We start from the raw sequence: 15,000 nt of genomic DNA, 5'->3' as shown, positions 1-15,000 counted from the left end.
CTCTGCTAGAAGCCTTCTACACTGTAGCCTAATGATTGGACTAAGGGAACCCTTAGTTCAATCATTTTAATACCTAATATGTCATATAATGGCCGGTGATATGATGGGCCTAGCCAAAAGCCATGCTTACCAAAAAAAAAAACCCATCATGATTAATGTGGAGGGTTCAGCTGGACCATGGCCATGTTAAGGAGGAATGCTAGCAATAAAAACAATGCTGAAGTAACATAACATTTGTGCTGTTTGACTGATCGAGTGGCCACAGCAATTGTCATCATCATCATCATTATCAGCAGCATGACATGATACCCAGACCAGACTCTGTGAACAGGAGCCCGTTGATTATGAAGCTATTAACCTCACTCAAACTGTTGCCGACATACTGTAGGCTACTTGCAGTGTCAGGTACAGCACATTTCTGCTTGACATCCCATCTTTACCTGGCGCAACTTCAGCATGCACTTTGTTTATACATTTTGACGGGCTCACAGAATTTTGGCTCTGACTCAATGGGGTGTGATAAGAGTTGTTATTGGGCCAGTCTAGTGTCAGGTAAGAAAATAAACCAATGAGCCGTTGACTGTCCTTGCCTTGGGCCAATTGCCGCCCATGTTTTAAGTTACAATAACAAATAATAATTTAATTTGATCGGCCCGAAGATACGCCGGCTCACCAGGGAAATGCTCGGTATGCCAGATGGCCAGTCTAGCCCTGTGACTAAGCTGAATATGTTCATTCAGAGTAAGCTGTAAACCTTCAAAAAGAAGAGTTTAGTACTTGCTCTGAGTAAACCAATCAGGCTTAGTCACTAAAATACATACTTGGAGTAACCCCCTGGTCACCTTACTTGCAGCTGTTTCTGTTTGTCTTCATTCCTGATCTTATCTCCCCCTTTTCTTCCTCCTCTTCTCTCTCTTACTCTGTTTTTTCTTCCTTTTGTTTTTACTCTATCTGTTTTTTCTTCCTCTTCTCTTTTACTGTCTCTTTCTCTCTCTCTCACTCTCTCCGTCTTTTCGTCCTCCTCTTCTCTCGCTCCGGCTCTCTGTCTGGCTTCCCCCCTTGTTCTTTTCACTTCACCTTCCAGGGTGTAGGGTGGTAGGAGAAGGTGAGTTTCAGCTGGGAAGACTACATCTCCCATAATCCCCTCTGTTTGTTTCTCACTTCCTCCTCTCTGTATCCCGGCAATTTAGGGACCAACGTAAACTATATTTTAACTGTTCACATTCTCACCCAACTGCTGCATGGGTGTGTTGGTGTGTGTGTATGTGTGTGTTTTTCACTGTAGACATAGGTCATGCTGCACGTCTATAAACCATGATTAAACTGCAGATGGTGTGTGTGTGTGTGAGGCAAGGTGCATCTGACCACTGAACACTAGTCTCTGTGTTAGAAATCAGTGGTGATCATGCTGTTTCTGAATGCTGTTTGTGTATTTGTGATTTTTTTGTAATTCTGCCTGTCTATGTTTAGATTTGGTGTGTGTGTGTGTGTGCGTGTGTTCTGTGTGTGTGTGTTCTGTGTGTATCCTGAACTGTGTTTATTCTTCAACAGAAAGCACTGGAGATGACGAGGAGTGAGTATGAAGCACTGCCGGCATGGAAGCAAGTGAAGATGAAGAAAGCCAAAGGATTGTTCTGATGGACATCAAGACATTGAGACAGAATGAGTGTGTGTGTCTGTGTATATGTGTGTTTGTGTGTGTGTGTGTGTGTGTGTGTGTGTGTGTGTGTGTGTGTGTGTGTATGAGTGTGTGTGGGTGGGTGGGTGTATGCACCAGCTTGTATATGAGTCCTGACTTGTCGCTCATCAAGGCGGTTTGAAAGTCAGACCGGGACCTTTTAGCATGTGACCTTTGAACTTTGACCTGGATGGATTAGTGGACTTGCACAGAATCGGACACTTCTGTGTAGCCTGGAAGCGAGGGAGCAAAGAAGGAATCAAGAAGAGGAGAGAGAGAAAGAGAAGGTGATCAGAGATGGAGGTGTGCCAGCCTCTTGAAAAGTTTTGTCCTTTTGTTCTGTTTGGTCTGTTGTTTTTTTCTTTTTCTTTCCTTCCTATTTGTAGCAGAGTGAAAACTTAGTGCATTTGTGTGAGTGAGTGAGTGAGTGAGTGAGTGAGAGAGAGAGAGAGAGAGAGAGAGTGTGAGTGAGTGAGTGAGAAAGAAAGAAAAGAGTGTGTGTGTCTTGATTCATAACAAATATTGTTATTTATGTAAAGGCATCAGAGAAAACCTCCCTCAGTGTTGTTGAAGAATAGAAGGGAGGAAAATAGTGTGTAATATAGGATACATAAATTAGTGTGTGCTGAGGAATTTGATTGTGTTGGCTGTGCGTGCGTGTATGTTTGTGTGTGTGTGTGTGTGTGTGTGTCTGTGTGTGTCTGTGTGTTAAATATCAGCTATGGATTTCTGATTATTTTTATTTGTTACACACACACACACGCACACACACATACACACTAGAAAATGATATGACTCGTATTTCTGCACTCACTAGGACCTACTCTTTTGTGTGTGTGTGTGTGTGTGTGTGTGTGTGTGTGTGTGTGTGTCTCCAGATGTTTAGTGCCTTGCTTTTATGTACAGTTTTTACCCAGAGAGATGCTAGTCTGCATTTGAAAGACTGCCTTTGTGATAAAAGAGTATTAGAATGAAATGAATAAACACTGACTATTATTAATAAATCCCATGAATCTCTCAAGTGTGTCCTCGCCTTTCTTCCAAAACTGTTCAGTCATTGTTTTTTGTTTTGAGTATGAGAAATAAGTGTGTGTGTGTGTGTGTGTGTGTGTGTGTGTGTGTGTGTGTGTGTGTGTGTGTGTGTGTGTGTGTGTGTGTGTGTGTGTGTGTGTGTGTGTGTGTGTGTGTGTGTGTGTGTGTGTGTGTGTGTGTGTGTGTGTGTGTGTACGCATTTGTGTGTGTGTCTGTGTCTGTATGCACGAGGGATTGTGTGTTATTTTTTGTTTATGTGAGCCAGTTGAGCTGGTTTTTCAAAAACAAAAAAGATACTCCAGATTTACTTTCACTTCTTCTCATCTGTTCACGTCTCAACAAGGTAAAGTAATCGCTCTTTCTCCCTTGGACAAATCTGGGATTAGTCAGACTTATTTATGGTATTTGTCTATCTAGCTACAGACTATTGTTCTACTTGTCCAGTTAACTCAATAGTCAGATTTAATTATGGTGTTTGTTCACCTAGACCACTTGTTCTAGTCCAGTAAACTCAATAGTCAGACTTATTTATGGTGTTTGTTCACCTACTGTAGCTACCGACCACTTGTTCTAGTCCAGTAAACACAATAGTCAGACTTAATTTCGTATGGTATTTGTTCACCTACTGTAGCTACTATCTGCTTGTTCAATGAGCTCATGGTCACACTCTATGGCCTGAACTGTGTTTGATTGTGTGTTTACACCAGTATGGATATGACGACATATTATTTTGAGTGAAATGTGAGTTTAAGCTTGTAATTTGTTATGATTCATGACTACCTGAAATTGTGTGAAACTATGGGTAACATTTTAGACTACAAAATGGCCTATGGGCCCTTTTTAAATTATTCACTTCTTTCCTGATTTGCAGCATGTGAAATATAATGATCTGAGAAGTGTATATACGGCTTATGCCCAGGACTCTCCTGTGAGATGCTCAACAGTTGATATTGTATTATACATATAAAAAAAAAGTATTTGTGTAGGGCATGTGTATGTGTCTGTGGTCTGTTGTTGTGTTTGTGTTTATGTGCCAGAATGTTCATCCGTGTGGAAAGATTGTTTACATTGCCTTTGTACATGGCGGGCATGCAGTTCAGCAGCATTCCAGCTTACTAAACATAGACATGTATTGTAGAAGGACTGGGACATCTCGTCTCTAGTCACTGTACCATTGAATCTTTTGTTTCCAGAGTTTAAATCTTTTGTTTCCAGAGTTTCAGTCTGTAGATTGACTTGAGATTGACAAGTGGTTACATTTCTTGGTGGTTAGAGTAAAACGGGTTTTGGGTATGTCATACAGTGCATGATTTACTCCATGGGTGCCTCTCATTCGTCTTTTATATATTCTCCCTTCCTTCCTCGGGCCTCGTTCTCACTGATCTACAGTACGTGAAGAATGATGGGACGGTCTATCCAGTGCTAGTTATAGATCAGTGGGAACGAGCCTGGAGGACCAGCTCCACCCCATGTTTCTATGATATGGGTGTGGGGGGAGTTCCTAAGGTCATGAGGTCTAGTTGTGGTCATTAAAATGGTGATGACAAAGAGAGAGCGAGACTGCAACTTCCTATTTGTGACCACTTGTTAATTTACAAAGCATTTCTCATTCTGAAATCCCACCCTCTCCATACTGTACAACACTACTCCCTGAAAGACTAGATAAGACTAGCCTGGGTGTTCCCATCCTGCCTTGCGCGGTGATTTAATTCACACTGCTAAGGCAGTCTGGAAACGTACACCCAAATTTTCGCCTGATGTTGGTGACCAATCACAGAACAGGGGAGAAAGCAAGACCATAATGTTGTGGTGTAACACGGTTGATAGACATCCGTGGCGCCCTATGAACAGATCTGGGCATTTCTTTTTAAATACGAGAAAATGAATGTCTGGTTGCCAGACCACGTCTCATTTGAGAAGTGGTAGGTGCTAGCCAGGCTAAGATAAGACAAGATTAGACTAGATTAAGGATTCGTTTGATGCTCTTTAGGACCATGCGCCCTTATCAAAATGTTCTGATATGAAAGATCCCCTTCCAGATTCAAGGATCCTTTTATCAGATCAAGGACTAGGTTGCATTATATTATGCCCTGTAATCCTTAGGCCAGGTGGCAAAGTCTATTGAGACAGAAGAACAGCAGTCAGGTGTTCACCTATGGATGTTGGATATCCAACATCACAACATACAGTATGTTCTCACAACTCAATGCCTATGCAACATTGACATTTTAATTTGCTGAAGTGTTCAACACCCACAATGTGTAGTTACAGGTCAGATGCTTATATGCATGATTAAAGGACTTCTTAGTATCTTGCTATACTGTATGTTGTGTTAACAGTGCTATAGCTAGAGCTGACTGAGGAGGGACCTAACTAGCCACAGGAGCAGGATCAATGGATGAGCCACCATATGGATCAGGTGAGGTGTGTGTGTGTGTGTGTGTGTGTGTGTGTGTGAGTGCGTAGGAATCCAGCCAGAACTGCATTCAGATTTTCTGTCCTATATTCACTTTTCCTTGACCTCGATGGATAAGGTCATGGGGTCAAGATTATGAAATTAATGTGTAGGGACTGACAACTGTGGGCCGATAAGCGCTGCACTACTTACTTATGTAATTATGGGAAGGTGGGTGTGATTGATTGCTTGTTATTTTTTCAGTCACGATCACCTTCCCTTTTGTAAAGGGTGCGTCATTGTATCCCTATAAAGAGATTTGAAGGAGAGCATTGAATCACCAACATTTTTTTAACTATATGCTGGGGTTCACGAAATGGACGAAATTGAACTCTCAATGGTGCCCTCAAATACCTTGATGTGTCCTTGTTGAAATGTTGACATATCAGCATATGATTGGATTGCAGCTTTGATATACTGTAGGAAGGATAACTGATAACTGTCGCCACCCTAAATACTGCTTGCAAAAGGTGTTTGGTACTGTAACAGATAACGAATAAACTATGAATGATCTAAAATAAAACGTTTACTCATACTGTGGACTTGGTGATCCAAGGGTAGCAAATGCTTAATCTCTGACCAACAGCTGCCAATAAACGCATTCTGGCAGGTATCCTTTCAAAATGGTGGATGCAGTAGACCTCTGAAGTACGCCTACAAGAAGGAACCAAAGCTACCATCTTTGCCCATATAAGGAGATCTGGGGGTTAAGCTAACTACTTAATGGCAAGTTGTATTGCAAGTTAGCTCTGGGGTAGCAAAGATCAAAGTGTGCGGTCTTAACGTAGGCCTACCAAAGATCATGCAGTATCCACTAAAAGGCAGAGGACAAAAGTGTGTAGAGCAAAAGTTTGCATTTCCAATTTCTTCATCTTCTTCAACTCATCCTCTTACAGTATGTAAGCTAGTCTTATATGGGCAAAGATGGTATCTTTAAGATCCGGTATCTTGCAATTTTATCAATGGGATAATAACATGGGGATTTTGCACCTGTTAAACTCCAACTGCCTTCAGCCTTCGTGTATTGTGATCTGCGTACATTAAGACTTTCCATAGCTTCAATAAACACCCTGATCTCCCTTATACTGTATGGGCAAAGATTAGCCTGGGTGTAGCATGCTGCTTTGCGCGCGATTTCATTCTGCGCTGCTAGACAGCCTGGATTCCATGGACCTAATTTTCGCCTCAACTAGGGAACCATTGCAGAAGAGGGGAGACAGCAATATGATGACGACAGCAACACACCGCTTGTATTTTGGTTAAGAACCAAACCAGCTTTTGTAAGGTTAATTCATCAAATGTTATTTTGAAGTATTAAACGCTCTTCATATGTCATCTGGTATAGGCTAATTGATATGACTGGCAAGCCTATGGCCTACGCACAGACGCATTTGATAGACACCCATAGCACCCAATAAATGACGCTGGGCATTCGTAAACCATGCCTCAAATGTTTGGGTCCCAGACCACATCTGAGGAGATGTGGTGGCATTAGCCAGGCTAGGCAAAGATGGCAGTTTTGCTACATTTTTGTAGGCAAACTTCAGAGGTCTATTAGCCTTTGTGTTGTCATCTACAGTAGCAAAATCTTATAGCCTAGTTGAGTTTTGTGGCCAACATTGCCTGATAATATACTGTAAATGACTGGACATTAAGTGATGCTGTCTTTGGTCTTTGGGGTTGTGTCCAGCTGGAGGAGCTCACCTCGCGGAGCTGAGGCTGGTCCTCCTGGGGACCCGGGGAGCCGGGAAGACCTCTGCAGGACGCACCATCCTGGGCCGAGAGGCTCTGGAGACCGACATGATGACCGCTCAGTGCGTGACAACGCAGGGGGAGGTAGCAGGGAGACGGGTGGTTCTGGTGGACACGCCTGGATGGCTGCCTATGCTCCCCCTCATCGACACATCGAAACTCTACAAACGGGAGATTAAGCGTAGCGCCACCCTGTGTCCACCGGGACCCCACTGCCTGCTGCTGGTCATACCGTTGAAAGAGCCGTTCACACGCCATCACAAAACAGCAGTGTGGGAGCATCTCGAGCTCTTTGAGAAGCGAGCGTGGAACCACGCTCTAGTGCTTTTCACACATGGTGATTGTCTTGAGAACAGGAACAACTCCATTCCGGAGTTCATTAAAACTAGTGGGAAAGCTCTGCAGAGTTTGGTTGAAAAATGCGGGGGCAGGTATCACTTCATCAACAACATGAAAAGTGACGATTGCACGCAGGTGACCGAGCTGCTGGAGAAGGTTGAGCAGATGGTTAGGGAACACTGTGTCGGCCATTATGAACTGAATTTGGACATGATTAATAAATTGGAGTTGAAGAGAAGAACAGATGAAGTTAAAGGAGAGATGAGAAGGAGTAAGGTGGAGAGAAGGAGGAAGAAACTCCGTGCACAAATTGGTGAGTTCGTTTAATTATCATGACTTTCGTAAAGAGGTGTGGGTGTAATGAACATGAGTAGGCCTACTGTATGTGGTCAAAGTTAGTCATTTTGATCGATATTTACATTTTGATATTCCAGTCATCACGCAATTAAAATGTCTTCTGTCCCTCATAGTGAAACCCCCAGAACAGCTGAGGATTTTGGTGATGGGATATCAACATTCTGGGAAGTCCTCGACAGGCAATACAATTCTGGGACGTGAGGCATTCAACATACGTAGAACCGTCAAATTTGCAGTAGCAAGTCGTGTTGTAGCTGGGAGGCAGGTCACCGTTGTGGACACACCAGGCCGTTGGAGGATCCACCCTTTAAGGTACACATCGGAACTCTTCAGACAGGAGATGGTGCTCGGCCCTTCCCAATGCCCCCCTGGGCCTCACGCCGTGCTTCTGGTGCTGCCTGTCAAAACCTCCTTCACAAAGGTCAGCCTGAGAGCTCTGCAACAGCACCTGGAACTCCTAGGTGAGAACGTCTGGAGTCACGTCCTCCTGCTGTTCACCTGTGGAGACTGGCTAGGCTGCACGCCCGTTGAGCAGTTCATCGAGAGCGAAGGAGTTTCCCTGCAGTGGCTGGTCGAGCAATGTGGGAACAGGTATCATGTTTTTAACAACAAGCAAAAGGGCGAAGAGAGGCAGGTGACGGAGCTGCTGGAGAAGATTGAGGAGATGATGCAAAAGAACCGTGGCAGCCATTTTGAGGTCGACAAGAAGAGACTAAATGAGGTGGAGGAGAAGAGGAAGACCTGTATGGAGCTTGCAGAAAAGACGAGAAGTGAGTTACTAACCCAAATGTTACAAATCCAATTTTTACTTGTTATATTTTTCTGTGTGTGTTCATTTGTGTTGTTCATTTTTCTCTCGGACATGACTATTTGCATAGGGCAAGCTGAGTCAATTGACTTAGGAATAGTCTCTCTACGCCGCAGCCTTGACAACCTACCAAACTTTCAGCTTGTGCTATTGGGATATAGAAGAGCAGGCCAGACGACGTCAGCAAACACCATTCTGGGTATGGAAGAGTTTAGCGACAGGGCCCTCTCACATTGTGATGGGATATCGGCAGTTGTGATGGACCACTGCCTGTCTGTGGTCTGCACACCTGGGTGGGAAAAGACACAGAGACGCTGCAACACTCCCGGCCAGAACCAGCAGATAAAGGAGAGTGTGTCTCTGTGCTCGCCGGGCCCAGACGCCTTCCTCCTGGTTCTGCGTCTGTCCATGTCGTTCTGTGTACACACTCTGAGGGCACTGGAGGAACACGTGGAACTCTTGGGTGACCGCGTCTGGAAACACGCTCTGCTGCTCTTCACGTACGGCGACCGGCTCGGAGACGCTACCGTGGAGCAGTACATCGAGAGCGAGGGAGAGGCTCTGAAACACCTGGTGAAGAGATGCGGGAACAGATATCACGTTCTGGACAATTACAACAGGGTTGGACCCTCACAGGTGATGGGTCTGCTGGAGAAGATAGAGAAGATGGTCATGGCAAATAGCAGATGCAGTTCCCTCTACTCTCTCTCCTCTGAGGTGGAGAGTTTGAGCCTTAAAGAGGCTCAAACAGAGGGAGCCAGTGGAGTGATGAAGGGGGAGGAAGAGTGCAGGGAGGACAAACAGCTGGGGGAACAAATGGGGCCCATTGAAAAAAGCTGGAGTTTGAGGAGCCTGTTCAGGAGAACATCACACCGTGGTAAGAATGAAGTTTAGTGCCAAATATTATAGTACATATATCTTAGCTATAAGTCATAGTTCTTCAACAGTATGTCTTTATAGTAGCATCAGTATGTTTTCTGAAATTATCACAACACAACACAACACGAGTCTTTTCATGATTTCCAATGAATATGTCAATTTCTTGCTAATGTTGCCTTTGAACTTCAGAAACCTCACAAAATAAAATGTTGAGCCTATTATTTAAATGAATTGTTAATCACCAGCAGTAAACTTAGTCTACATGTCTAAATTCAAGTGAAGGCTGCACCTGGTGCTTCCTTCCTGCTGAGGCTCACAACAAGGCTTTTTAAAAATGTGTGGAGTTTTGAGGACGGGATCCCACTGGCTCCCATTTTAGATGAGTGTTAATTTGGGGTGTTACATCTTCTGTGTCACTGTTTCTGGCCCACAGAAGCAGCAGTGACACAACGGAGCCAGATGACACATCAGTGACCTCACAGCGCTAAACTTTCCCAGACCGTTCATTTGGCTGCCACACATGGAGAGACATACTGTATAAGCTAAGGAGAATATACTGTAGTCGCAGCACAGTTTTACAGCTGATGTGCACATTTAGCCATGCAAGGAGAGAGGAATGAATCCATACAAAGTAATATTGTTCTATCACTCACTATTATTTAGGATGTTAAGACATTATTTTGTTCTTATATGGATTATTAAGAAATGTTAATCTTACATATAAACTAAAAGGAATATTGCAGGACAGTTTTACAGCTGATGAGCACGTAGTCATTGTTTTTCTGTGATTCATTCCTGTTACAGTAGTACACTCTTAAAGTATGTAACTTGTGTAGCTTATTCTGATCTATAGACTTTAATTAGAGGCCTTACTACTCAACATCAATAATTTTTCCATTTATATATTTTTATTTGAGGCCTTACTACTAATAATAGTAAATAATATATATTTACTTTTCTAGACTCTCAAAGACACTTTACAGTTTTTACTCAACATCGACATTAATGAGTAGTTGGGTGAATGTCATGAAGCCTGTCAAACTGACATCAACCTGTATTGATTGATGTAGGCTAAGTGAACTTTTATTTTCTTATAAAAGTATTATAGTGGAACAATTTACTATAACTTTATTTCAAAGTTATGGTAGCATGATTCAGAATAATTCTCATTACCAATATGGGAAATGACAAAGGGAGACCATTAGTTAAAAGAAAATAGGGGAAATTAGATCATGGGGCTGCTTGTTAATTTAAAGGAACAGTGGCATAAATTATAGGCAAATAAAGTTGTATTACGGTAATGAGGACAATTTATTTACACAATAGTTTTACAATAAATATAATATTTCCTTTTGTAAAATACCACAAATATCAAAAGTAACCATAAATAGACATTTGTACATTTATGTAAGTACTTATCATGAAAATAAAACAAAAATAGAATAATGGATCGGAACACATTTCGATAATGAGAATTCACTGTGATTATTTGTTAAAATGCTTTGAAATTGTGTTAAATTGCTAATACAAATGGCTGTCCCTAGTGTTCTATAATGTCTTCGTAGACAATATCATAGTTACTATCAATTAAATATTGAAAATAAGACCCGGACATGTTCACTACTGCTTCATGAGAATCACCCAGTTGATGAATATCTGATTGTAAAGAGCTTTTGTGACCGTAAGCTTCACCTCTGTGGCTTCAGGTGGATGCTAAAGGGAGTTTGCTACATTGCAGCTTCTATAGATGGCAGGGTGTAATGTTGTCATTTGACCCAAAGAGGGCGACACTAGATCAATGATTTACAGCTGAGGAGCCCAGGTCTCCATCCTAATACCTGCAGAGTTTGTAAAGTAGGCAATGTACTGTAATGCAACATATGTTCTACTGTTTATACAAATGTGATAAATAAATAAATACATTTAGCCAAAGTCTTACTTGAGTTGTTTTCTTTCCTAAATGCTCATTACTCCTCTGTGGTCCCATCTCCTGTCTGGTTATCAGTAGTAGTAGGACTCTGTTCCAGAAGCCTGACTCCAGCTTTGTTTTCGTCTGATCGCTGTGTGTGAATGCGTGCGAATGAATGAGGTGTTGGTCATAGATGGCTTTAAGGCATGCTTGTGTCTGTGTATTGAGAGATAGAGATAGAGAGGGAGAGAGGATAAAGAGAGAGAGAGAGAGAGAGAGAGCAATAGAGAGCATGTAATTGTGATTAATTAATAGATTACTCAGGGCGTAATTAGAATATCAGTGAATATTTGCTTGGTGTGTGTGTGTGTGTGTGTGTGTGTGTGTGTGTGTGTGTGTCTTTCTGTGTGTGTACATGGGCACAACATATTGTCCTTCCATTGGAGGCTTAATGAACCCTTAATCCTACACACACATTCATAGACATACACACCCATGTTTATACCAAACAGGTCATGTATGTACTGTATGTATGGCCATATGTGCAGAGGACCTGGAGAGTGTGTTCAGGTGTGTGTGTGTGTGTGTGTGTATGTTCTGTCTCTACCTTAATTAGTGTAACTCGGTCAGAACTGAAGGTAAGTCCTCATTAGCCTCGTTTATTAAACTCTAATTAGGGCATCAGACAGAGCCAGATGTTGGCACAGCACATAAACACACACACACACACACACACACACACACACACACACACACACACAAACACACACACACACACTCTCTCTCTCTCTCTCAACGACTGTCACACAAGGTCCAGTAGTCTTACATATCTACAGAAATGTTTACTCCTAACACACACACACACACACACACACACACACAATCACAGCCCTGCTGTACACACACATAATACACATCAAAACACACACACACACACACACACACTTACTGCACACACACACACACACACACTTACTGCGCACCCACCCAAATAAACACACACTCTGAATCACGCATACGCACACACACACACACACACACACACACAGTTCCCCCTAGAGGAAAGAATGAATCATTGTTCTCTCCAGTGAGGTGATAATGAGCATTAATTGTATCACTTTAACATTGTGTGCAGAGGCCTACCAGATGTGCTGCGTCTTCATTCTAACACGCTCTTCCTCCGCTGAGCTTCTCTTTTTCCTCCTCGTGCTGGCTCTATCCCTCTATCACGTCATCTCTCCCTCTCATTCCCTCCCTTCATCCCCTCATTCCTGGCTTTTCCATTGAAATGAAATGATGTAAGGATGACGCAGGACTGAATCAGAGGTGTGTCATTGCGCCGTTTGATTTGTGTGGTGTTCTGCTGGTATTGGATGGACACTCATAAGCTCTCTTTTTCTCACGCAGATAGGCATGCACACGCACACACACACACACACACACACTGCTGGAGCATCTGATCTCTGTCTGATTAATCACTCTGGAAATGGGGATCTGGTTTTCTAAATACAGGTATCATCCTCTCTCTCTTTCGTGTGTGGGTTTATATGTGACTGTGTGTATGTGTGTGTGTATGTGTGTGCGTTGTTGTATATAGGAGTGTACGTGTGTGTGTATGTTTGCGTACGTGTGTGTGTGTGTGTGTGTGTGTGTGTGTGTGTGCTCTGGTTCCAGGAGACAGAACTGGACAGGTGGAGGTCCAGTTGCTCCTGTCCTTTATGTGTTGGCTGGAGAGCTGCACCTGTCTCACTTGGCTAGCGAGCCACACAAAAGCATACCATCAGAGTGAACACACACACGATGGCAGACGCCAGCCAGACACTGTGTGTGTGTGTGTGTGTGTGTGTGTGTGTGTGTGTGTGTTTGTATGAGTGTGTTATGATCTGTATGCTTATAAAATGAGCAATCCTCCATTAATTTCATAAGTTGGCAACTCTGTTGCTGATGGGTGGCTGTGCCATGTAATGAGTGTATGTTCTGTAGATTAGTGTGTGTGTGTGTGTGTGTGTGTGTGTGTGTGTTGTAACAGACCTTTTATTTGGACTGCAGCTGCCTGCGGCTGTTGCTATGCGAGTGATGTCATATTTAATGGACAGCCATGTCCACTGGGATGTGTGAGTGTGTGTATGTGTGTGTGCGTGTGTGTTGATCTGTGTAAACTGATCTTTGCTCTGGGCCAAAACTCAATCAGTAGTATGTAACCATGTGTTTGTAAGAGAAGGAGAGAGAGAAAGAGAACACAAGGACACGGAGAAGGAGAAAAAGGGTGGGGTGCCCGTGTGTGTGTGTGTGTGTGTGTGTGTGTGTGTGTGTGTGTGTGTGTGTGTGTGTGTGTGTGTGTGTGTGTGCGTTTGTGAAAGAGAAATAAAACTTTCATCCATCTCAGAACAGCTAATGGAATTGCCCTCCCACTGTACGGATGAAGAAAAAAGGCAATTGTGTTTGTTGCACAGATCATTACTATGCTAATGTTGATGATGGTGGGTAAGATGTAGAGGAGGAATATTATTATTATTATCATTATTATCATATTGTTGTTGTTGTTGTTGTTGTTGTTGTTGTTGTTGTTGTTGTTGTTGTTGTTGTTGTTGTTGTTGTTGTTGTTGTTGTTGTTGTTGTTGTTGTTGTTGTTGTTGTTGTTGTTGTTGTTGTTGTTGTTGTTATTATTATTATTATTATTATTATTATTATCATTATTATTATTATAACGATTAATATCATCATTATTATTATACTATAGAATTGATCATATGATTTAATTAGCCAACATGTAAACACACACATTATGATGACAGTGATGCGGCTGCTGCTGCTACTACTGCTGCTAAAGATGATGAGGATAGTGATGGTGGTGGTAATGATGAAGATCAGGCAGGGAGGTGATCTCTCGTCTCGCCTCGTCATCTAGTCATTTTTTCAACAAAAAAAAATGACGAGATGAAGATGATGATCGTGTTGACGATGATGATGGTGATGGTAATGATGAAGATTAGGCAGGGAGGTGCATGTCAACAGTGTGACTGACACTTGTACAGTGTGTCCTCCGTGTGCCTAGCTGAACAGGGAGCTGATGCGGAGTGGAGCGCCCTCTCTCCTCTTGCTCCTGATCTAGAGTGTGTTGTGTTCCACTCACCGCACACGCTCTCCTGGACGCTGAGGCCATTTGCGGACATTAATGAATGCGCAGCGTGTGTGTGAGCAAGAGTGACATCAGATCGCATACAGTGTGTGGACGTATTTATTGAGGTGAAGGACGTGTGTGTGTGTGTGTGTGTGTGAGAGAGAGAGAGGGAGAGAGAAAGAGACGACTTGCTCCTGTGGTAACAATGACGTGATGGAAACAGGTTGAGAGGATATCGTCACAAAGTTCTCCGAAATCACCTGAGTCAAAATCAAAATATGGTCAGAGATGACTCACGTTATTGCAATATCACAAGGACATTTCTAAGGAGCCAGTTAAACTCACCACAAATACACAGGATGTTACACACACACACACACACACACACATACACACAAGGTGGTGGATTATACACTATGACTATACTCCCAGGCTGTTCTCAGATTAGTCCCAGGTATGTGTAGAGGTGGGAGGGGGTTGCCTCATGGATGGATGGATGAGAGAGAGAAAGAGAGAGAGAGAGAGAGAACATGAAGGAGACACAGGCCGCCTGGCCTCTCCTCCACTGCTGATCAGAGCTGGGGATGGAGGGACAGAGAGACGAAGTGATAAAAGTGCAGGAGTTTTTAATTATTGAGAACTACAAAAGCGCAGCCTGGACCTGAGCCAG

At 42.9% G+C, this 15,000-nt stretch overlaps 2 protein-coding genes across 3 annotated transcripts in view; both read left to right on the top strand.

Moving 5' to 3' along the window:
* Positions 1-2,139, top strand: part of svila (supervillin a) — a 43,000-nt gene extending 40,861 nt beyond the window's left edge. Inside the window, exon 36 of the mRNA XM_062521678.1 lies at positions 1,552-2,139. Coding sequence (XP_062377662.1) covers positions 1,552-1,638 — 87 coding nt within the window. The 3' untranslated portion in view covers positions 1,639-2,139. The remainder of the gene's footprint in view (positions 1-1,551) is intronic.
* An 811-nt stretch (positions 2,140-2,950) lies between these two features.
* LOC134066366 (GTPase IMAP family member 8-like) lies at positions 2,951-11,178 on the top strand. 2 transcript variants are annotated; one of them, XM_062521677.1, is made up of 6 exons: positions 2,951-3,053; positions 5,050-5,129; positions 6,856-7,569; positions 7,727-8,383; positions 8,492-9,298; positions 9,734-11,178. In XM_062521677.1, exons 2-6 carry the CDS (start codon positions 5,105-5,107, stop codon positions 9,772-9,774), a joined length of 2,244 nt encoding a protein of 747 aa, XP_062377661.1. In that variant the 5' UTR covers positions 2,951-3,053; positions 5,050-5,104; the 3' UTR covers positions 9,775-11,178. The 2 variants fall into 2 exon arrangements, with proteins under 2 accessions (XP_062377661.1, XP_062377660.1); XM_062521676.1 differs by having other exon boundaries at positions 2,951-4,898.
* Positions 11,179-15,000: the final 3,822 nt, after the last annotated feature.

The sequence above is a fragment of the Sardina pilchardus genome, chromosome 19 (genome assembly GCF_963854185.1).
Source record: "Sardina pilchardus chromosome 19, fSarPil1.1, whole genome shotgun sequence".
Classification (NCBI taxonomy): domain Eukaryota; kingdom Metazoa; phylum Chordata; class Actinopteri; order Clupeiformes; family Clupeidae; genus Sardina; species Sardina pilchardus.
Note: the sequence above shows the minus strand (reverse complement) of the source record. Positions and strands in the feature narration are given on the sequence as shown.